Source organism: Homalodisca vitripennis, chromosome 3, assembly GCF_021130785.1.
Source record: "Homalodisca vitripennis isolate AUS2020 chromosome 3, UT_GWSS_2.1, whole genome shotgun sequence".
In the NCBI taxonomy this organism is placed as follows: domain Eukaryota; kingdom Metazoa; phylum Arthropoda; class Insecta; order Hemiptera; family Cicadellidae; genus Homalodisca; species Homalodisca vitripennis.
Genome location: NC_060209.1, coordinates 91,551,264 through 91,576,500, shown reverse-complemented (window position 1 = coordinate 91,576,500; position 25,237 = coordinate 91,551,264). Strand labels below are relative to the sequence as shown.

Sequence of the window (25,237 nt, the reverse complement as noted above, 5' to 3'; positions counted from 1 at the left end):
TCAGTATAATCCATTGCTGACTATTGCAAAAGTATATGAATCCTGTAACACATAAGAAAGATGCAAAGTGTCACATACTTTAACTCGTATTTTATTTATGCCTCCTGTGTTATTGAGCTAGAACATGTGTGAAACAGTATGTGCGCTTGACACACTAGAACCAAACAAATAACTCTTTACATATAACGTCAACTCTTCTCAATATACAAATTTAAAAATTTGAATCGTTACTATTTGTATATTTGTTTCATTCATGACAAAAATTGTTTTAAAGATATGAAGTCTTTGTAATATAGTTTTCTAAATAATATTATACGGCAGGATAAACCAGAGTGGTGTCCTGTCATTGCTTTGGCACGGATATCATTTTAAAATGTCCTTAAAATTACCAACTTAAAATCTTTCATTGCAAGCTAATACTTAATCTACAGTACTCACACGGTTTTAAAGGATAGTATTTTTAAAATTTCATTAGAACGATTAAAGAAGAACTATTTATGTATATAGTAATGACAAACGTTTTATTTCAGATTTTTTCCGAAACGCATAACTCTATTTCTTAACGAACGAAGAGTATGAATAGAATAGAATAACCTATTCCAAATATTAGGAATCCGTTTTCTTGTAACCAAGTTCGCATAAATATGTTACTTTTTTGCAATTCTGGTATACATTAAAATCAGTAAAATACAATAACACTAATAGTTAATTAAATAAACGAAATAAAAATTAACACTCGAGATCTAGTATAGTGTAAATTATAAAATTTATATAAATATAACTTTCAAAGTTAAAATTTACTTCTACAGAAATAATTTAGTCAAAGCTTATTTTACTAGAATAGATAATTTACTACAACATATACTCATGTACTACCGTGTCCTTTTTACTTAAGGAACAATTTTTACTGAGATGACCTTGACCTTGACCTGATAACAATAATGTTAAATTTCAAAGACTTGTACGGTCTTATTTTTGTTACGAATGTGTAGGGATCACATTTAAATACATTATTAACAAGCATCCAAACATGTTTTATTATTTTATGTAATGTATACTTTCTTATTAAAGCAATGTAGTAAAATGTTTTACCAATAAAAATAACAGTGAGACAAAACACCATTTCAATCCATCTTCGAGTCTTTCAGTTGGGACATTTTGCATATTACTTAATTTTTTTAGGGTAAAGCAGAAAGGGGAGATACAATTCTACAACTTTCATTAAGGGCATAAAAGTGTACAAACTTAAACGTTCTTCTTGTGCGCTTAATGTTTCTTAAATTTTTTAATAGGCTCATTACTAACATATACGGTTAAAGCAGTAAATCATTTTTGTCTAACCACATCTGGCAATTATACTAAAAGTACTAATTTTAAATAAGTCATTCCATTACTTAAATAGTACTGCCAAACTAACTAATGATGTGATGAGACTGTTGCTTTTATATGACAACAGCATCAGGTAAACAACAACAGGTATGAACAAATTAGCAATCCCCATCAAAGTATCATGCCGTAATTCGGACGTAGTCTTCATAGTGACTACGAACTTTGATGGCTGTCAGAAACAGCGACCCATTTAGAGGGTGGCTAAAATAGCCTCTTATCATCCTTAAGACGTCGAATGACAATCCTACTTGCAAAGATGTAGTTTCACTAGTATTAAATTTATTAAATGAAATTGTGTCATTTACACATTTTCTTTTTTTAGTGCATTGCATTTAAAGCCCATTGCTTATTTCTTTTATTCTAAATGATCGGATAAAAACCCTTAGTAGTAAATTCTTAGAGATAATTGTAGTTCATAATAACTTTAAATCTAGAGCAGAGGAATTTATTAATTCGTTACAATTCAATTTCCTTCTTATCTTAATGTCATAGAGATCACTAATGACCGTTGCTGATTTTAAAGTACCAAAGGTGCTAAGAGTTTAAATACTTGTCTGTCCAAACCAGCTTTCCTTGGGAAATACCGTTATACTCATAAAGCCTGTAATGTCAGAGCAAGACTAAGTAGATTATATTAGTGTCCAAAAGATTTTCGATCATCCTTAATCCGTTAATCCTTAATATTATGTCGGAACATAGTAAATTGTAGTTTGTAGTAACTCGGTATCAGAGTAAATTGTATGTATATATTTTTTGAAGTGCACTATCGACAATAGTTGATTTAAGGTGATAACAGGATTTTGCAAAGTTGCTACCACTGTACTTACCGTATTGTTTGAACATACAACAACACTATAGAAGTAAGTCTATATTAGCCACACTATAACACTTAAGAAATTGACTCTCTAGTGAAAAACATCCACCGGAGTACTACTGTTCAGAATATGTATAGCGAAGTCATGTTATACCTATATGTATAGCGAAGTCATGCTATACCTATAGGTATAGCGAAGTCATGCTATACCTATTCGCCTCTGTCCGGGATGGTGATCCACAAGTAACAATTTCTTGACGTATCCATACCAAAGCACTGACAGGACACCACTGGTTTATCCTACAATATAGCATTATTTAAAAAGTAATGTTAAAAATATTTTATATTTTTAAACAAATTTTTTACATCAATAAACATAAATACGGAAATAACTAGAATTCAAATATTTAAATATTTTATATTGAGAGCTGACGTTATTTGCAAAGAGTAATTTGTTTATTTCTCGCATGTTAAGTTAACATACAAGGTGAAAATATTTCACCACATTATTACAGGAAGCGTAAATTAAATACAAGTTAAAGAACGTTATATTTTTCATAATCTTTCTTATTTGTGTAAGGTTTTATCTTTTTAATATGCTCAGCAATGTGGTATACTGAAATATTTAGTTTTTTGACCTTAAAACTGCAAGGTAGAAGTACCCCACACAACTTATTTCACTCAAAACTAGAGAGCGCTTTCTATATGGTAGGTTTACAATACCTTTTTTAATACATTTTCTTATTGTCACAATTTTTTTTTTTTTTTGCTATCGATTTGTTTTCAATACTGACGAAGAAAATTAAGAGTTAAAAAAAGACGTTCAAATCTTTTTATCCACAACTTTTCATGTTTAGTTTGCATAAGAGTTAATAAAAGACAGCATGGTATAGAAAAAATGTTATTTTAAACATTGAACAGAAAATATTGCAAACAAAGCAATTGTTTAACATTACGTACGATAGTAATTTGTTTTTTTAGTATAAAACATTCTTATCATAGATAATTAAAATATTACAGATACTGTTAACGTTATATATATAATATATACATATAAAGTTAAGATTGTCGTGAACTGTACACGTGGTTGCGTGTAAATCTGTAACAAACAGAAGAAGGCTGACAGAGTCCGTGTAAACAGTCCCCACATGCAGGACCATGTCACACATATCCCTGTCCCAACTCACGGTCTTGTAAATGAGCCGAGCACACAACCTTTTGTTATCACCAGTTTTAAACAACAATGTTTACAATTGGACACAAAACCGGCTGCGACGAGCCTGTGCTAATTGTGACCACTGGGGCCACGCGGCATTGTCACTGCCGTCTGTTATACACCCAACACTGGGTTTGGAAATATCAGTTATATTTGACATCTACTTTAATTTAATTTTTATGATACTTATTTTAAACATTTTTAAAATATAAAAATTCGTACCACAGGTTAAACACATTAAAATTCTATTGAGGCGGACCGAATTTTATATGAAATGATATTTGAAAATTATTTTAATTATATATTGTGTGTTTGTCTCTCATGCTCTGTTCATATACCATTAGGCTACTATCACAATTATATTAAGTTTCCATCTTTTGAAACCATTGTTTAGGATTTATAGTTACAAGTTTGGGTGCAAATATTTTACCTTCTCTAAAGAAATTAAGGGGTGTTGCAGTTGAGCTGTCTAGGACCCATTTTTCTATCATTTACACTTTATTTTTTTCCTTATTAGTTTCATTCCATCAATAAAGTTTGTGCAAGAAAACATAGCTCAAGTTAAACGCTATGTTTAAGTCACTCACTCATAAACATTTATTTTAGTTTAATTGTTTTATGACTGAATGTAACATTATACTTTTCAGGATGTTTTAAAACTGTTTGTGAAAACTGTTAAAGAAAAACTATACAACAAACATTAGCTAAATACAGCATATAAATAAAATGAGCGTTTATATAACTAAACTAATTTTATTGAGAGTGGGCAAAATTTTATAATTATAAAAATTTGTACTACAGGTAAAATGCAATAAAAGTCTATTGGGGCGGAAAAAGTTTTATATAAAATTAAAATATTTATAAATTATTTTAATTATATATTGTGTGTTTGTTTTCTCATGTTCTGTACATATATCATTCGGCTACTATTACAATTATAATGTTTCCATCTTTTGAAACCATTGTTTAGGATTTATAGTTACAAGGCTGGGTACAAATATTTCACCTCCACTAAAGAAAATAAAGAGTTCCGCAAGCGAGCTGTCTAGAGCCCATTTTGTTCTATCATTTATACTGCAACAGTGTCTGCAGTTTCCTTATGAGTTTCATTCCATCAATAAAGTTTTTGCAAGTAAACATAGCTCAAGTTACACGCTTAAAATCCATATTGCTCAGCTTAAAATCCTGCTTTGGTATGTGCTTCAATAATCTTGGTGACAAAGAGTTGGTGGTGAATAGTGCTTTACAGAGGCCATTCTCGAGTCACATACTTTGCAATTAATTGTTTCTTAGTTGGCATTTCAAAAACTGCAATGTCTACAAAAGTACCAATCAATTCTGTCAGATCTCCAAACTGTCAAAACTGCAGGTTCATTAATTTTGATAGTATTATTTTACTATGTTACTGGTTTTCTAAAGACGATTACTTTACAGGGGAGGAAATTTTTCGTGTTTGCAGAGGCTGGAGATCGCTGAAATGTGCTTAAGGTTGCTGCGTTCATAAGGTGATTGATGCCGTTTTCAGGATGCAGATTTGCAACCTCACCACTGGGTCTTTGTTACAGCAGGAGCTTCATTACTTGATTGAAAGACCCGTTGTTCGTCCATTTTCCGATATTCCGATGCAACATAGGATGGAAAATATGTTTATACTTTATCCAAACTCTCTATAATAACCACCAATGCAACTTAAAGTTTGCGCATCCTAATCATCAAGTCTCAAAGGAAAAAACTTACTACAAAAATTCCTATTGTTTGTTAATATTAGTGACGTCGAATTTTTAATTAAATATATAGCTTTGAATTGGGTTATTATAAATATCAGTTGTACTATAAGTTGCTTAAATAAAATAATTTTTTATATATTAAAAAATGAAAACTGTTTTATTGAATCTTTACTTACATATTGGATACGATATAATACGATTAATGGTAAATACTAATAAATGTACATAATATAATACTTTTCCAAATTATTTATTTTTTGGACTGGAATTTTCTTTTTTCTCAATTTATTAAAAAAAATACACTGCCGTCATATCTAATTTTTCACACTGGCTGAAGCATTTCTAAAATATTTCATTTGGATATTTACAACCTATGGTATTTTAATTGTAATAAATTAAATTATTGTTAATATTTATTTGTGGAGTTATTTGTGTGATGATGAAACCTTTGGTAAAAAAAAGACATAAATAATTTGGAAAAGTATTGTATTATTTACATTTAGTAGTATTTATTAAGCTTTTTTCCAATTGCTCCAAGAGCCTTCAACGATTAATAATGTTTGGTTGTTTTTTTCCAGAATAGGATAAATGAATGTGGTAAATGGTATACTATTACTAAATGGTATACTATTAGGTATTACTATTTACTCATAAGCTCGTCAATGCTACTTAACTACTCATAAAGTCATTGTCATCGTCAGGTTTAGTATTGAGTAGATTTAATTGGCCAATAAAAAGGGAAGGAGCAGAGTATTAAATTGAATACAAATAACAAATTAACTTTTTTCTTTGGCAAATACCCTTATTTTGAGCCGATTCTAAAATTTCATTTAAAATCAATACAAGCAAAGTTATTATTTTATATAATTGTATTAATAAATTATGATTTTTCTTTATTCTTTACAAGCAAAGCGAATATTTCTATCTGTACAAAGGAGAGAAAGAAAATAAACCATATTAAAATAATAGAATTCATCTGAAACAAATATTTAGTAAGAAAATACACACATCAAAATTGTATTGGAATTAAAGTAGATATAATTAAAAAAGAAAACAATCTATAGCATGCTTTTTGAAAGTTCTTCTTTTAGTAGCAAATTATTTTAAATTTTCTCTAAGATACTAGAAACAACAAAAGATAAAAATGAGTTTTTTCTACATAAATTAGACTCAAATTCTTATAGACCAGGCCTACTACATGGTTGAGGAATTTTTTATCAAGCAAAGAAGAATGTAATATAAAGTTATAATATTCATTCATTTAATATTTTAAATAGGCATTGTTTCGATTTTGTAAAGAAGTGACATTTTACGATTTATATTATATTGCACAAAATATTTCGTAGTTTCATATGTTTACTTGAGCATGGCTCAGTATTGCAGACATAAAAGTTTTTTAATTTGAATTTGAATTTAATGACAGTATTGTTCTTTTTTTGTAGTACTTCATGACTTTTGCACTAAAAATTTAAGAATGTGAGGTTTGGGCGATTAAATTATGTTGCAATGGTTTTAATTGTAACGCATATTTAATCCAAAATGATTTATATTGGTTTTTGAATGCTTTTGTTTAAAACATACTTGGTCAAAGATTGGAAAAACTAATTTACCAATCTAACCATATTTAAAATTTGGTACATTTGGTAGTATTTTATTACATCTGTGCTTACATACCCAAGAAAGGAAAAATATTTTTCACTACCCATATTTTTTGTTTGTACTTCACAAAAACGGATATGTCCATTAAAAACAAAAGAGCATACTATTAACCATAACAATATTTAACAGTATTATGAATAACAGGGGAAATAAAAGTGTTGTAACCTACTATTTTAGTACATGATTTGTTATTCTGCAGGTAAACACAGGAATTTTATAATAGTTAAGATATTAGTTATTTAATAAACAGATAGTGTATTTGTGGAGCCGGTTTTTGCCAAGTTGTGTGGCTGAGAGAACCGGGGATTGAGAGAGTCGAAGCCATTGGAATAAAAAGATCGCTTTATTTTATTGAAGAAGTTGCTTGATTCCTGAAGAAGTTCGGTCGTTTGGAAGCCAACCTAATATTTCTAACTGAGTTATCTGGACACGGATCGTGTCTAGAGACATTCTCCCCCTTATATGTTTTAAATTCTGAACTTAAACAACTAAACTGTTATGCGCTGTAGACAAAACGGTGCTCTATAATAAGTGATTAAAAATAGCTCAAGAATCTTACAAGGGCAGTATTGAAAAATGTGAAAAATTTTTTGATGATATTTCAACCTTAACAACGAATTCATTTGTGTATATTTACTTATCATCTCATAGTGGTTCTGAAAGCAATACTGTGACACCCATTTAATATACGATTAATAAACAAACATGTTTGACCAAACAATTATTGCGTGAACATAATTTTATATCTATTCAGTCAATTATCGTGTTCTATTTAAAATCTCAGTTGGAAGAATTACGTTGCTCATTCAACTGCAGATGTGGGTGTAGGTGATGAAGCTACAGCTTAATCTTCTTTGGTTACATGATGCACGTTGCATTTCGAAGTTTCCTCTCTTCCACTTAATTATCTAAACTTTGTACTTATATGTCATTTTAATTTTAAGATAGTTTCCATGCAAATTATGTTAATATAATTTCTAAGCGCTTAATAGTATAAAACGAATTTGTTTTAATACATACCCGTTAATAAGGAAATTAAATTAAATTCTATATGTATTATAACATTACTAAACCTTAATGATAAGTTATTACTACTTTGTTAATGAGATTCTCTGATAAAGAACAAAATATACATACGCAGGTCTCAGAAGCCTACTTCTGTCAAAAGACAAGTAAGATTTGTTATATAAGTCTAAATTTATAATAACAGTAAAGTAGTAACTTTGTCTCCAATATCTGCCTCATAGTACTGACCAATCTTAATATTTGCTTAAATTAACAGTTACATTAATATTTTCCAAAAATAATTTTCTTATCTGGACATTTCCTTAATTCGTGCTTAATAGCAATTCCGGAAAAAATTTACAATAATGAGTTTTGTGAATATCAAACTTACTCTTTGCTTTCAAGACAATACATGTAAACAAATTTACAATAATAGTAAATGAATTCAACACATTGTTTCCTGCCATAAAACAATGTTTACACAGAACAATTGATTACACTTAACAGACTCATTCAGTTAGTAACATTTGTTTACTGTAATGTATTTCTTATGGGATTTTTTATAATTTCAGAGACCAGTGGGGCACAGCCTGGAGGTATTTTCGAAATAAAAATCGGTCTATATATTAACTTGGGACGGTAAGAATCTCCACGTAAGACTTCAGTACAGTCTGTCTATTAGTTTTACGTCATTGATTCTCTCTAAAACAAAGACAGACACTATTAAATTTTTATATAATAGTTAGATTTATTTGCTTTATTAACAGGTATTTAGTAAAATAAAGCATAAGTAAGTGATATTACCAAGTTAACTTGATTACAGACCCATTTATTTCTGAGATACGTCAGGATTATATCATAGGCATTTCGTGTTTGGACTCTATTTTAATAAATCATTTCTTTTATTTTGGGACATAAAACTGATAAAGTAGCTATTGTGATAAGGTTTGATTCGATGTGAAAGTTACCTTTAGCTCCAGTCCAACATCATCTTAGTGCAGCGTCTGGAATCTGACGCTATCACAGAGTAGACTCCTGGAGTTAAAGTCGTGTTCGCCTGAGAAGGTCGTGAAAGGTTCGGTGACGAAGAAACTTAAAATTAATCAGTTATATAGTTTTGACATCACTTACACCCAGACTACAAAATATAGTGCAATGTAGGAAGAGGTATTAAGTCCATAATTGATCCACCGGGCTTAGAAATCGGGTCTAAAACATCGTAGTACACTCAATTTGCTTGATACGAATACTACCCTTATATTATGAATTGTGAGATGTAGAAAAAATTTATTAAAAAGATTTCTAAATTTATTATAATTATTTTATTAATCAAAAATTTTTAAGCATTAAAATATCTAAGGAAATATTAACACTAAAAGAAGGATAGTGGTTGTACCCATGTCCAACAGTTAACTACTGTCTTCTGACAACCCACGTAATGAACACAAACACTGTCGGCACCAACCACAATTAAATTCCAAGAGAGGTCGTGTTTATACTGCATACAATTTTATTAGTTTCTTCATGTCTATACTGGAATGCTCGAGGTTATTGAAATAAGTAATATTTACATGCAGGGATTCGTGGAAAAGTACTTTCTGTTATTACTCTGGATTTAAATTATTAAAGTATTTTACAGCTAGAAAGGTTCTTCAAGTTTAATTTTTCCTAAGAACAGGTATTTATTCCAAATGAAGATTTCAGGATTAAAATATTTTAAATATTTACATTGTTTACAACAAAACTACATACTAACTTATTATTATCTATTTTAAAAGTATGTTTATAGTTGATGAAAATGGCAAGATTAAGGTTTTTATACATAATAAATGGTTCCCATTTTTTTAAACAATTTTCAATACTTAAAATGTGTACTGACAGTAGCAAGTAAGAAACCGCTCCATTAAATCTAAAACATATTTCGAATTCCTTTAAATAGAGATTTATTAGTTTTTAAATCTGAGTTGATTTGCAAAGCCATTATTATTTTAAAGAGCGACCTTACTATTAAATTATATAAAATTACTAATTATATAACTTAATGTATTAAAGCAGAAATATTATCCGGAAAGGACAAAATCTAATTATATTGCTTAAGTATTTATGATTTAAATATTATTATTTATTATTATTATTATACAATATTATTTTATTTTTATTTGAAACACTCATGTTGAAAATACATTTCAAGAAACATTTAAGTATTAAGAGCTCTGTATACAAGATCTAAAGCATATCGTGTACAATTTGTAATGGCTGTGTTTTTTAATGCAATATGTTAATAAAAGCACCTTTCCAATACGAACAAAATATATTTTTTTCAATCGCGTTTTCGTACCTACTGTAGGTCAACATAGTTAGTAACTGAAACTTTAATTGGAATTAGAGTACCCCACAGCGATTAAGTGCTTTAGCTATGTTTAACCACTTTTTAGAGCGTTTAATTACCCACTTTGGAACATAATAAGTAGAAATTCGAGAGAGTTTGGTAAACGAGAGAACTGATGGATCGAGGGATATTTTCAAAAATTTCAGCCAAAAAGCTAACTCACCAGGATGTATGTCGTCATTGATGGCACAACTCCTCAACTTGTAGATATGTAATTTTACATCTATATCGTTCAAATAAACTCTTCAGGGTATAAATATTTCAGAGATTTAAACTTCAAAAATGTAATAACAATTCGATATTAATTAATAATCTGTTGATCCTGGATTGAACTAAGGCTACCACCCATACTTTATTTGTTTGCACATATAAAATGAACGTGGATATAAAGGTGGTAGTAAATTTTAGATGATGGATATAAATTACCAAGGATTGGAAATGATTATTCTACATCTACAAGGCTAATTCTAGAATACATCTGCCGTAACATCCGTGAAACCATTTCCGACACCTACAATGACTAAACAATTGTTTTAACCTGAACGTATTCATATAATTAGTAAATGTTAATTCTTTGTATCTTTAATCAACATTAACGAAATTCATATTTAAAAGTTAAAATTTATAAGAATAAGAATGATATTTTATCGTATTATATTAGATAAATATTTATAAAACTACGTATATCGTTTAAATTAAAATGTCAACTGCATTGAGTTTATCAACTGTGGCAAATACCAAATGAGCCCTGTGAAACAAACGATATTGACCCCCTAAACAGACTGAGATTCTCTAGTGATAAATTAGTTTTCCAAAAACAAAAGCATTTCTAAATATAAAGTAATATAGCGAAAAATCCTTAAATTAAACTGTATTGAATAGACTTCAAAATTCATTATCAGATACACGCCATATTATGAGTATATGTAATGTATTTACAAAAAACTATATTAACGCAATATTACGGGTTTTCAATCATTTCATCTTTTAGGACTGTTGGTTTTCCAACCACTCGTACTAAAACAGTGAACTAGTACTCCCTAGAATATTTGAACTAGACTATTTTCACAACTTGCACTGTATTATGTACAGTATGTTAAATAAACATAAATTAACATTGTTGTAAATATCGAGAACTTATATTTCGAAGACTGGAGACGTGTAATTACAAACAATGATGACCTCAACACTCGAGTTTTTACGAGGGTTGTCCAAGACGCATTGAGAGATGTGTAAGACTGGATCTCTGTCCCGAAATTGTAACTGTCATCCTTTGACAAGAGCAACTGAAGGATGTAACAGGCTCCAGCGCTCGACCACCTCCTCACAACGCCTCTTTGTCCGTGGTTGTCGCCCTCTCCTAAAGATTATTGGGACGGAAATTGGCTGCGGTTCCTCAATTTTCCGCCACGTTCGCCTTCGACAAATAAGCGATTTGCCGAACGCCTTCAATTGTGACCCGCCGGTCTGGAAACATTGCTTCTTTTCTTGTTCCACCCCGTCATCCACCCCCCTCTTTCCCCGGCCATCTCACTTAACCCAGAAACCCCTCCCCCCGCGATTGATCAATACAGCGACATTCCATCGGTACGGATTCTGAACTATTTTTTAAAATATATTAATATAAAATAAAAAGTTTGTTTAATGCAATAAAATTAAGTATTTTGAATTTGGATGGCTTTGATAAAATTCTTATACAAAAGTAAACCTCCTTGTCATAAATTGAGTACTTATTTGGTTGTTTAATGCCGTAAATTTCGGTAGTGGCTTGATTATAAATTGTCTTAATCGGGTGATAGGCCAAAAATCAAAATAGGAAACTAAAATTTCCGTGGATTGTATTGATTACAAAGCTTAATATCTGCATTCGACTCCAAAACATTTATATTTATGTGTTAGAGGAATAAAATCTAACATAAAATAAAGAAATTCATTGTATTTCATAATAATGTTACATTTAGATCACTGGCTAAAGTCAGCTTAATTCCAAATTCACCACACAATTTATCATATTATGTCCAATATTAAGTAATATCAATATTAGAAAAAATCAGATTTTAAATTTTATTTTATTTTTCTAACAATTGTATTAGTTTAGTTGTAACAGTTCCAGACATAGTCCATATGGTTCCACATAAGGTGTTCGAACTGTATATGTAATAAAATTTTGAATAAGAACCCACTGAAGAAATTAAGACATAAAAGCAATAAATTATAGTACTGTATAAATGCGACAAGAAGACAGATCGATATACACAGGAAGGAAACTACTTACTTGTGCCACCATCACGGTCGTATTTATCCGAGCTCATGCTCCCAGCCTCTCGGAATTTTGAAATACAACCATTGAAACTGCATCCAGTAGTTTTTTAAAGCTAGAAAATATTTACGAGGTCTTTAACCTCAACACTTTCCTGGAAGAAGATTCCTTAGAGATTTCTTTTGGAGAAGTTTTACAATTTCCTACTTTTAATCTCTTACAGAAAGATACTGTTCGTTGACAATCTATGAAGCAAAATAAATATGAATTAGCTTGATTACTAAATTGTTATATAACTGAGAACAGTATCATCTAGTTTGAATATAGTAGGATATTTGTGTACAATAAGCGTAAAGATCATGTTCCTCTGGTTGCATACGAAAGAAAATGTTTATTTCAATATTATGATTGGCATTTTAAATATCATTTTCCTGAAATAGCGAAACTTGATCATTACCCATCCTAGTTAGACTTGTTGTAATTATATGTCGCTCTATAATTCATAGTGAAAGTATGTAATACAGAAGTTACCTTCTTATTTACACCATTCTAATCTTTGCCAGAAAATAATATACTCTTGCCATCAAAGAACTATTCATGCAATGTTATTATGAGAATTGTTTGGTTGAACAATTATTTTGTGTTGGAAATATTGAATGTGCGTTAACAGACTTAAAATGACGCAGTCTCTTACTCCTCGCAAAACTTTATAGTTATGAGGTGTAACACTAACATATTTTTCAATTATTTGTCTTTGTTGATAACTGATATTTTTAATATTTTCAACACCACAAAACCACATTTAAAATATTTTAAAATAATCTACGTTTTTAGGGTTTGGTTCTTTTAAATGCAAATGTATTAATGGCTGTGTGAATATTTTTATATTGTTACTCATCGTGTAGATACTGTTTAAAGGACTGTATGTGGATACAACTTAACATCTAGTAACAATTTGAACAAGTTTTATCTACATTTATAAAACTAAGGAACCACTTGGCCTCCACCCAATTTACCCACTTCAATAGTGTTCCTAAGTGAGGCTAGACTTTTCATGAGTCGGATTAAATGCCTGAAAGTCCTAATCAAATTGAATTGAGGTCTGTAATTCAGTAATGACCAAGCACTGCATACTTAATATTCGGTAAAGTGTACAGTTAGAAGTATATTTTTACTAAAACTTTTAATTTTCTTGTGTCTGTGCACAACAGTGGTTTCGGAAAAGGTTGATATACAGTACTAAGAGTTGTTACTAACAGCTTACTCTGTGCTTTCAAGACTACAAATGTAAACGAATTGAAAATAGTAGTTAAATTAAAGTAAACGTATGGTTTTGTTGTCATAAAACATCCATACACTAACTTAAAACAGTTCTTACATAAAACAGTTGATTAAATTTAATAAGTTTTTCAATTAAAATTTCGCAACTTAAGAGACCAAAATGGCATTTTGCGCTACTTTAGAGGCCAGCGAGGCGTAGCCCAAAGGGATTTTCGAAATAAGAATGTGCCTATATGTTAACCAGTCGCCCTAAGCATGTCCATGTAAAATTTCAGTACAATAGGTTGAATAGTTTACTCTTAACAAACAAAAAAACTCATTTTCGATATTAGTTGGATAGCGTGAAGTCTATAAAATATACGATCATACAATGGAGTGGAGAACGAGTGTAATATAGGTTTATTATATTTGAAATGTTTCCCACATATTAAACCTTTCCGGAACATTCTTCATTGACATTCTTAGAATAGTATATAACTTCCCAAGCCAAGGAAGGTTCCCTGAACGCTGAATTGGAGCGTAAGGTGTGCTGACCACCGGTAATATTGTCACCGACACCAGGGGCTCTGCTGTCACATTGTTACCACAGGTGCCCGACAAACTTTAGGCAATTGTGTTCTGACACCCCTTGCTGTGAATGAATCCACTTTTTCTACCCGACACCTCCCAGCTTATATCCGGTGTTTGTAGTTTGTGAGGACCCTCCCTCCACCGCTCGGCTCAGTTCTTTGAATACCCTCCCGCCTTTTAAGACCGGATTCTTTTGAGCGTGTATCAAAGAAGGCTTCCAAAGAATGTGTTAGGAATTGAAATCCGAAGATGTAGTATTCCTTTCTCATTCAGGGATCACAAACAAAATCTCTGTCACTAATAACAATTATATTGTGTTTTAAATATACCAAATAACTAATAAATGCAATTGGTAACATTAATTTGAAACGTTTCAGAGTTTTTTTTGAACCCCAGAACTGAATCAAGACTTTGGCATACATTTCTATGACTAACACAAAACTCTCTTTCATATTCTTTCATATTAGCCTTCATATTATTTTTTAACAAATATTTAGTAGTTGATGTGTAACATGACAAAAAATGCAGTTTAATATGACATTTTATAGTATAAATCCTAGCCCTTAAAGTATACAATTTCAGATAAAACCGTTATGGACGGTTAAAACGTCCACATTAGTATTGTAACTATAGTTTATCATCCACCTTACAGGCTTTTGTAAAGACACTGCACATTTGGTGGCTTAACTATGCGGCCGGTAATATCCGGCGATAACAGCTAAACAGACATGTTTTGAAAATTTTCATGTACATTATGTGTAATTTTAAAATGCATATATTGTGTGTTTGAGAGGCTATTATTTTACATCTTATAAAAGTTTGTAGTTACTCTGAAATGAACAGCTGAGGTGTTTTAAATGTAATGTTTATTGGTGAAACTGTAGTTAAATACATAATACAGCTTTCAAAAATATTTTAATTCTTTTTTCTCACTAATAGATAATTGTGTATGATTTATTTTATATTACATGGTTATAAATGGTTACTTTCTAGCCAATCCATTCTGACACAGGCCTCCAGCTGACTGGGAGGAGATGGTCAATCCGGTCTTACTACTCATTGGCTATTGATCACTCCGAGTAGCTTCATACACCAGTGAGTTAAGAAGCGAACTATTTTTTTATATACCCTTGCACCATTTCTCACAGAAATTAGTTAATAATTATTACATATATGATGTATGTGTGAGCTGTGGACCTACCATCATCGTGGTGTTTTGTTCGTCGTGCTTGTTTTCATTTATTTCGTTTTTGTGTAGCTTTGGAGTCTGTTTGTAGTTTTTAATAATTTAGGTTTGGCAATCACGTTATTACCCACCGATGAAACTTTGCTATGAAAATATGTAATGGATATCTACAACATTTGGAACTCCTTTGAGACGGTATTAACATACTATTACAGTAGTTCATTATATTTCCTACGCTAGAAACCATGAATTAAAAATAAACTATCAGGATACATTGGTGATTGAAACACAACGACAAGCAGTCTCCATTCTTTCGATTGCATTGAAAATCACCATATTTATCAACCTGAACTAAAATTAAACTTGTTTCAGAATAAGATTTTACTATTTTTATTAATTTTAGATTTTTCACAATACATCTTCGGGGAGAAAAAGTGAAAGGAAACGAATTTTATGACGGTTGTTAAGCCACGCCATTTATTCTGTCTTTATTTACCCAAATTTTGAATATTACTCGAATCTCCGTAACTCATAGACTAGTACCCGCACTAAAGGAAATCTCTAACAATTGTTTTTAAATGTCTAGAAGCATGAGGATACCTACTAGATCTTTGCGCTCTGAGGGGATCTGATTCCAAAACTAAATGTATTCAAAACGATAACTATATTTCGGATATGTTTAAACTGATAAAACATTAATAAAAGTGTCTCGTTTACAATTAATTGAATCATTAAATGAACAATACTCGACTCCGTACTTTCAAACTCTGTTGCACTTTTATGTTTACCAATATTAGTTTTAATATTGAAAGGTTATTTAGAATAAATAGATAACTCATTTAGTAGTTAAAATGTACATTACAAACTAAGTACTTTTAAAATAGATAATAAAATTACCAATACTACAAATACACGCTTTTTAGTATTTGTTAATGAAACGTTAGTTTGAATCTCTAAAAGTTCGATTGCATACTGTCTAACATTATACAGCTTTGATGTGAAGGGTTGAATCAATGTGAATGTTGAATATAGCTCCATTTACCTTCCGCTTAGTGCAGCGTCTGAGATCTAGCTAGCACTGTCACAGGCATGACTCGTGGAATTTAGCGTCCACGTTCGTCTCAAGAGATCCCGCATGACCGAAGTCGTAGAGTGCTTTAACGATAACAATTAGTCTGCTAAGATTTCATGTTCATAACGCACTCTTGGCAACATCACTTAAAATAAGGTCTTAGTTGTCGCTTTGCATTTTTCCTACATCAGGGACACCTACGCTACAAAAGGTCTCCTTCTGGTATAATTCAGTGTAATAAAAGCAGCCACCCAGTGTCATCGTCTTATCGGTTGCTCAATTGTGGTCCACAACAGACGTGGACTCCAGAATCTAGTAGTCAAGTCTGTTACAGTGTCAGAACTCAGACGCTGCACTAAGCGGAAGGTGAAATGGAGCTAAATTCATCATTCGCATTACGTATACTTTTTGTAAAGTCTTATTACACATTCGACCACTTAAATGCTCCTCCCCTCTAGCGATCTAGTGATATCCTCTATATAAATAATCTTATTTAAGAGCATTGTAAGTGTGTTTTATTATGTCCTCGTTTATCAATTGTAGAATTTTTTTCCTGTATACTCACAATATAATCACTCAGATACAAATCATGTATAAATTGTTTTCACCATTTTCTTTTGTTTGCCACTCCACTGGATAGTATTAACTAATTCGATATTTGAATTAGAGTCTTACAAACAAATTTAGTAATTTTGATAAGGTGTATTCTAGTTTTACTATTAATTGAAAAGTCCAAAATAATAATCTCTAAGCTAAGAGTTTTTATAGCATGGAAATCACAAGTTGTAATTGTGATTTCCATACCTTTGAATTCATACCTCTGTACTAACCAATTCACCGCTGATCTCATGGTTTTGAAACCATGTAGTTTCTAGAAACTTCATTAAAAATATAAGAAAAAAAAACAACACGAGCCTCCATTTCACCTTCCTCTTCGTACAGCGTTTTGAATTTGACGCTGTCACAAACTTGAGTCCTGGAATGTGGAGTCGTGGTCGTCTAAGGAGGCCCTAAAACATTCGGCGACCAAAGAACCTCAGAATGAACTATTTACATATTTTTGACATCAGAGACAGCTACACTACAAAATATAATGTAATCTAAGTGTATAATGTAATAAGTTATTCTTATTGTTTCATGCTTAGAGATCTTGTCTAAAACAACGTAGTACACTCAATTGTGAAAAGATCCCAACAGGTTTCACGAGCCCATCCATACATGTTATTCTTTTAGCTTGATACTCAAAATCTTTATACAGTATAATGATGCTCTTTTCCATGCCTACAACTTTACATGCATTGTTGTGGTGACAAAATTCCTCTAACAAGTAACTTACTGATTTATTTTCAAGATGTTTGATTATTCAAGAAATAGCAATGGTTATCTAATTTGAATTGAAACTACTTATTTCAACTACTTATCGTATACTTATCTCCCAAATAAATAGAATGTTTACAAATTATTTCCAAAAGGAGTTAGTATGAACTATATTTAGCATTGTCATAACATTTTATCCCAGGCACTTCTATAATAATTTTAAAACAATATTTTTTTACTCAATTGCACTAAAAACAATGGTTAGAAATGAAAATAAGGGAAGTAAAAACAACCTTTCCTCAGTATCGAGAAATTTGTACAAAAGTTTAATTATTCTACAATACACCATTAGCGAGATGCGTTGGTGCGGGTATCGGATTTAGATTTGGAAGATTTTGCATCTGGTTGGGATTTAGGTTGAGCACTTGGTTCAGATCTAGGTTGAGGGGCTGGTTGAGGACCCCTGGGGAATGCATCTGGGTCCGGGAAAGGAGAAGATTTGGGATCAGGTTGTGGTCCTCTTTGATTTGCAGAAGCTGACGCTTCTGTTCTCGGCTGTGGTCCAGGCTGTGGCCCTCTAGGAAAAGCATCCGGACTAGGATAAGGGGAAGACTTGGCCTCAGCTGAAGGTTGAGGACCTCTTGCAGGAGAAGAGGCTGCAGGCTCAGTTTTAGATAGAGGACCTGGTTGAGGCCCTCTAGCATGTGAATCAAGACTGCCATACGCAGTAGACTTAGAGTCAGATTTAGGCTGAGGTCCGGGTTGAGGACCTGACTGACTTCCTGTCTGATAAGCTGAGGCGCTACTATGTGAAGAAGCTACAGGCTGTGGTCCAGGTTGGGGACCTGACTGACTTCCTGTCTGATAAGCTGAGGCGCTGCCATATGGAGACGCTACAGGCTGTGGCCCAGGTTGGGGACCTGACTGACTTCCTCCGTGATAAGCAGTTGCACTACCGTAAGAAGAAGCTACAGGCTGTGGCCCAGGTTGGGGACCTGACTGACTTCCTGCGTGATAAGCAGAAGCTACAGGTTGTGGCCCTGACTGTGTGCCGGATTGGGTTTTTTTTGCATTAGGACTAGGTTGAGCAGAAGCTGCAGGTTTAGCACTGGGTTTTGGACCAAATCCAAGTAAGTAAGAAAAGAGAGCAGCGAAAGGAGAGGCTGAAGGCTGGGGATCAGCACTGGGGCCTGACTTTGGGACAGATTTGGCTTGTTTGGCGTTAGGACTGGGTTGAGCAGAAGCTGCAGGTTTAGCTCCGGGTTGTGGACCAGAACCCGCAAGTTTAGCTCCGGGTTGTGGACCAGAACCCGCAGGTTTAGCTCCGGGTTGTGGACCAGAACCCGCGAAGAAAGCCCGGTGAGATGGGAAAGGAGAGGCAATAGGCTGGGCATCAGCACTGGGACCTGACTGGGCTCCTCTGTGGAGAGGTTCCGGACTTGGTGATGGAAGAGCATGAGGTCCGCGATAAGCATGAGGTCCGGAGATGGCATTTTTGAAAAGGGCTTCAGGGGAAGCGCGAGCAGAGGGTTTTGGTGTAGGACCGGAGGATGCTCCTCTCTGGAACACCTTGGGCTGAGGTCCCGCGTTGAGAGAAGATAGGCTCGCCAGACTAAATGGCGTGGCTTCTGCTTTTGCTTTTGACGAAGCTCCAGGTCCAGACATCAGAGAATGGTGTGGCAGTCTAGAGTACGCATCAGGATTAGGGAGTGCAGATGGTAGTGGATCAGCCAACGCTCTGGGACCACCGAAGCTGGCAAGAGGTGAAGGGCCTCCAAGCATTGGTCCATGTGTTGTTCTGGGGTAAGGCCCGCTGCGTGCGGGCAGTCCGAGTACCGCATGGCATCCAACGATAACTAAAATAACCGTTGTCAATTATGTAATTGAGAAATAAGAAAGGAAATTGTCAATGCAAAATATCACAAGGGTTAAGGCACTGGTGTATTAGACATTACAATTCTTTGTATAACGAAAAATAACATTACACTTGTCTGTAATAATTCATATAACACAGATAACAATGTTAATTAATGTTTAAGCAAAACTATCCAGACACAACTTTGTGCCGCCTGTAGACAGTGACAGCTCTTTCTGACAAGAGGCATATAGGCTTATGTTGCATGATTTAGGTACGAAATAAAATATTTTGTATTTTTAAAAGAGATTACCTACATCTCTCTGTAGCCAACTAAATTATTAAGTAATTATTAGTCATTAACTTATAAATCATAGGCTGAATTTCCTGTGAACATGTTTCAGAGTATTAATTTCTAGTAAACCTTAGAGTTGTTTTTTATGAATTATTGTGAATACATATAGTTTTAATTTTATTTTATACTAGACTTAAAATTACATCAAGATAAAGAACTTTCAAATATAAAGAGATCTACATTTTAAAGAGTTTAAAAGTTTTATATTTCGGCTTAAGGGTACTTATTGACTGGCTATATCCTCCAAACTCAACTTATGGAACATTCTGATAAAGTACAAACTTCTCAAAATAAAAATATACTTAAATGGGAATGAAAAGTTTGTTTGAGAAAAATCATCACAATTGTATTTCATCTTAATACGAATATAATAACTATTTCAAAGGTACCAATATCAAACTAAAATGTTTTGAAGTATTAAAACACAATATAAAACAACCACTTAAGTGTTCTCCGTTTTGTGGGAGCATTAAATTTTTTGTTTTATGGACCTTTCTAAAACGGAATATGTAACCCCTCGCCAAAATTACATTTTCTTCGTAACCTAAGTACCTTCTTACGTGGAATGGAGTTTTTTTTTTACCTGAAAGCTCATTTTAAGAAAGTCATGATATTTGAGATCGTGCCATTATGGGAGGTTCCGTGACCATTTTTGTTACAAATTTTTATAGTCTATTAGCCCTACTACACGTTTATAATACTCTGATTGAAAGTAAAATGTATGACAGTATGACCTATTCTTGAGGTGATTTATCTAAGATCTGTTCAACGGAAAAACAAACATTTATTTGATTAAGTGACTTAGTGACCTTTAAACCTAAATTGGCGCCCCCTGCTCGGTATTTATATCTGTGTTTTACAAAAGCTCCCAGGTATTATTATAAAACCATAAAATTTTTTTGTTTAGCTGAATGAAGATACTTTGTGACTTCAAACGTTTCTTTTAACCCGATTCAAAACAATTGTCGTGGAACTGTATGGGACTTTCTGATCAAGCATCTTCCACAATCTTGTACTGTTCATACGTTGTTGTGTACTTTGGATTATTAACCTTCTTAACATTCCATTGGAACAACTAAAAGCTATTTGTTAATTTTTATTGTTTAGTTTACGATTCATACTTAAAACTAATATAGAATCTTCTACTATAAGAAAAAGTAACAAGCCAAAGTGAACAATAAATATACAAGATTTTCATCCATGATTATGGTTAGCTATAATCGCTTGAGTAAATCATTTAATATTTTTAATTTCAACTTAAATTTATCATATCTTATTCTTCCGAAGAAAAACACTGATTAATTATCCTATATAGACTGAAGTTTTTGATAATTTCTTTGATAATAAAAGCTACGATTTTCCTAAACATTAAAGAATAACATAAAAATTCGGTGTACTTTATTCAATAAAGCACAAATATTACATTCGCACCCGAAAATATACTTGTGCGTGTCTTTCAGATCTGTTATTGCACAATACCGCATTAGCACCTAATCATTCCAAATTATAAAGTTTAAATTACAATTGAAATTTGTATACATAATTTGCAATGAAGACATGATGCGTTTAGAATGGTTTTACTAGCTCAATCAAAAGGATATTTATAGCCGAAAGTTGGAAAGGGTTAAACGATATTATTGAGTATACGACTGTTTTTTTTACAGTAGTAAACAGTACTTCAATGATCATGTGCCGTAAACGACGGGTTAAGCTGTAAAATTTGTAGCTATGAATGCATTTGACATATCAAAAGTTATTTACTCAGCTAATGAGATTCCGACCAGATTCATTCACTTTTTGACAAGCTGAAAGTCTGCTGTATGTGACCCAACTCCGTTTTCAAAGAAATTTTAAACAAGTACTTGACTAAAATATGGAATAGTGCAGATCTTTTGTTGAAGCTCTGTTTAAATATTAATAAATTTAATATAATTAATAAAATAAAGTTGTAATTACAATCGACTGGTTGCAACATCTTATTCAGTACGAGTAGCCAACACTCAAAATTACATTTTCTACGGAAGGTTATGTGATACGATTTAATATTATTTTAACACTCTATGAATAAAAAGGTAATATTTTAAATTAATTATATATGAAGAAACTGCATATATCAAGCCAATGGCGCATTGTAGTAGGTAGGGCGGTTATCGACACAAACGGAATCAAGCATGCCTGCTGCTTGGATGGGTGACCGCTGAGCGATCCTGTCATGGCAAGTAACCTGCCTACCCGGCCGTTGGTGGTAATTCGGAAGTCACCTTTAAGCCGTTGGTCCCCAAGTTTAATGTTAGAGAGGGCTTATTAGCCCAACCTTCACCTGGTAAAATAAGACATTAATTTACCTTTTAGATCATAATAGATTCTTTAACTTTTGTATAACTCTTTTTTACTTTCCTGAATAAAGACCCAAATGCATAAACTGAACAAACGTTTTAATATTATGATAGTAAATTAGTGGTCCACATAAATCTAAATTAGAGGTCACAGAAAAATCTACCTAAGAAATCGTGCAAGCTATAAAACCAAATTCACTTGCCTCACATCTGAGACTAACCAAGCTTCAGTAGGTTTCCCCACTTAATTAACAAAATCAATTATTGCTTCTTTTATGTACCATTTTAAGGTGATTCTTCTACGACAATGTGATTATTTATATTAAATATTCTACGCGTTTTTAATGAAAAACTGTCTAAACCCATTTTCGAATTTACCTCTCCGGGAATTGAACTCGAGACATCTCGGTAAGAGAGCCGCGGCATTACCCCAACACTACGTGAATATCAAAATTCATCCAGATAACATTGGTGTTATGGGTGTTACATATTATGTCCAATCACTCAATATTTTATACAAACGTCATCTCTTATAGCAAACATAGCCCAGCGCAGACAATGTTCACTGTGGGTTCTATGGCAAGTTGGTATTATACGCCCTCTGGTCTGGGGCATCGTATTGGACATCTTGAGTTCCTTCTTCCTTTGTTCATATACATTTTTGTTAGATTACAGATAATTCAATCATGGTTAAAAAGAACACAAATCTGACTGTAGAGTTCAAATACAATAGAGTCTAGCGGTGGTAGCTGAATTTATAAGAGGAACATTAATACTCTCATTGAAGTCATGAAGTACAGTAAAACTGTAATATGTTCCGGGCTATTTATCTGCTTGCACTCGTTAAATAGATATCCTTTGCAATTAGAGAAAGCTAAGCAAAATGTAATCCTCTACACATACGGAATTAGAAACAACTGCAAAGAACTTGAACGTTGACTTGCAGCTGTCTTGTATCAAGCTGGGGATGATAAAAACCATAGACGGCTTGTCCAACAGGTAGGATAGCGTGTACCACACTCATAAGCTAATCCCTTGTAAAGTTTCATCCACCTCCAAGTGCCAATAGTGCGATCCTATTTTAGCAGCTTTATAAAGTATTAAACCGTGAAAAAGATGTTAGTTTTTAAGCAATTTTAGAATTTAAAATAATATTTCTCATCTTATTAGTTTACACTGAATAATATACTTTGTGGCTACTATACCTTGTGTGTATACTACGATAACATTACGACAGGAATACCCCAATACTCAACAAATTATACTACATACACATTTTCAATAATCTTCTAATATCATCGATAATTTTAGAATTATTAGATTATAAATTGTAGTGTTTCGTTAAAAGACTAATTTGTAATATTTTTTACTAGATTATTTTGTTTTGTTTCCTAAAAATACCTATGAAGAAATGTTTTAAATATTAAATGTATTCAGGATAAATAAATATGGATTATCAGATCGTGTATAAATATTTATGCTATTCGATATACAGGGTGTACATAAAGTCCTGCACTGGTATAATATTTTCTAAACGATAACAGATAAATGAACAAGATTTGGTACATCAACACTACACCTAAAAATCTACTTTTTGAAGGAACTATCAGTTTTCTGTAATATCATGGGGACGTCCCGCAAGGAGTCAGAAGGAAATCTTAAATAGGGGCATAGGTCAATATGCACATCATTTTAAAGGACTTATCTAGCAGAGTTTAATGCCGCAAACCGCACTCAAAAAGATTGATCCAGTACAAAATGGCGGCTGTTCAAAGGTTTTACTTGGTTACATTTCATTAGTAGCCATAACCCCGGTAAAGCAAAACAGCAACCAAACGAATACTGCAGATAAATACTACATTGTGATTGTCAGTCGTACAGAAGTGAATTATGACGTAGGTTATCTTCAAGGGGTACAAATTTGGTCCTAATATATTGGTAACGGTGTTTAAATATATTGACCTATGCCCCTATTTAAGATTTCCTTCTGACTCCTTGCGGGACGTCCCCATGATATTACAGAAAACTGATAGTTCCTTCAAAAAGTAGATTTTTAGGTGTAGTGTTGATGTACCAAATCTTGTTCATTTATCTGTTATCGTTTAGAAAATATTTATACCAGTGCAGGACTTTATGTACACCCTGTATAAAAACTATAAAAATCAAAACTTATACTAACAATATTAAATTTATTCTAATATTAAAAAATCTTTATTTTTTATGTAGTAATGTAAAAAGTATTGGTAAATAATGCACTAGACAATGTACGGAACCTGCATCACTCTAACTAGTTTAGAATGGATCTATTAATCAATGCGTCAGCACTTCAATTGTAGTTTGATAAGGATTAGCACAGCACTTGAGATTTCTATGAGAAATTAATATAAAGCGATAACTTACCCAAAACTAAGTGCAACATACTCGATTCACATCCGGAGAACTGAATCGACTCAATCGTTATCCTGCTTGCTATCAGTTGATTTACAGTGTTTGATCTAATTATCAGTTTCAGGGCCACACATGTACCGATAACAGGATGTTTATTGCTTTACGACAGCATCCACAATACCAGTGGCATATCACATTTGTGCTCCTATACTCTCAGATGACTAGTTTCAATATTTTATTATAATAGTGCCACAATTCCAGTCTGAAATACTAGCTTATTGTCAAGCACACTACCAAGAACTTGACTCAAAGAGGTTACACTATATTCAAGTAGCTTTGTTATACGTTGTTAACACTTATTGTCCCGCAATTTTAGTCTGAAATACTAAGTTAGTGTCAAGCATACTGAAACTTTGAC

The 25,237-nt window shown here is 32.5% G+C and overlaps 1 protein-coding gene across 1 annotated transcript; it reads right to left on the bottom strand.

The window, feature by feature from the left end:
• Positions 1 to 18,184: 18,184 nt before the first annotated feature.
• Positions 18,185 to 24,985, bottom strand: LOC124357176 (basic proline-rich protein-like). The gene is made up of 2 exons (XM_046808696.1): positions 24,832 to 24,985; positions 18,185 to 19,741 (listed from the first exon to the last, which is right to left on the bottom strand). Exons 1-2 carry the CDS (start codon positions 24,848 to 24,850, stop codon positions 18,234 to 18,236), a joined length of 1,527 nt encoding a protein of 508 aa, XP_046664652.1. The 5' UTR covers positions 24,851 to 24,985; the 3' UTR covers positions 18,185 to 18,233.
• Positions 24,986 to 25,237: the final 252 nt, after the last annotated feature.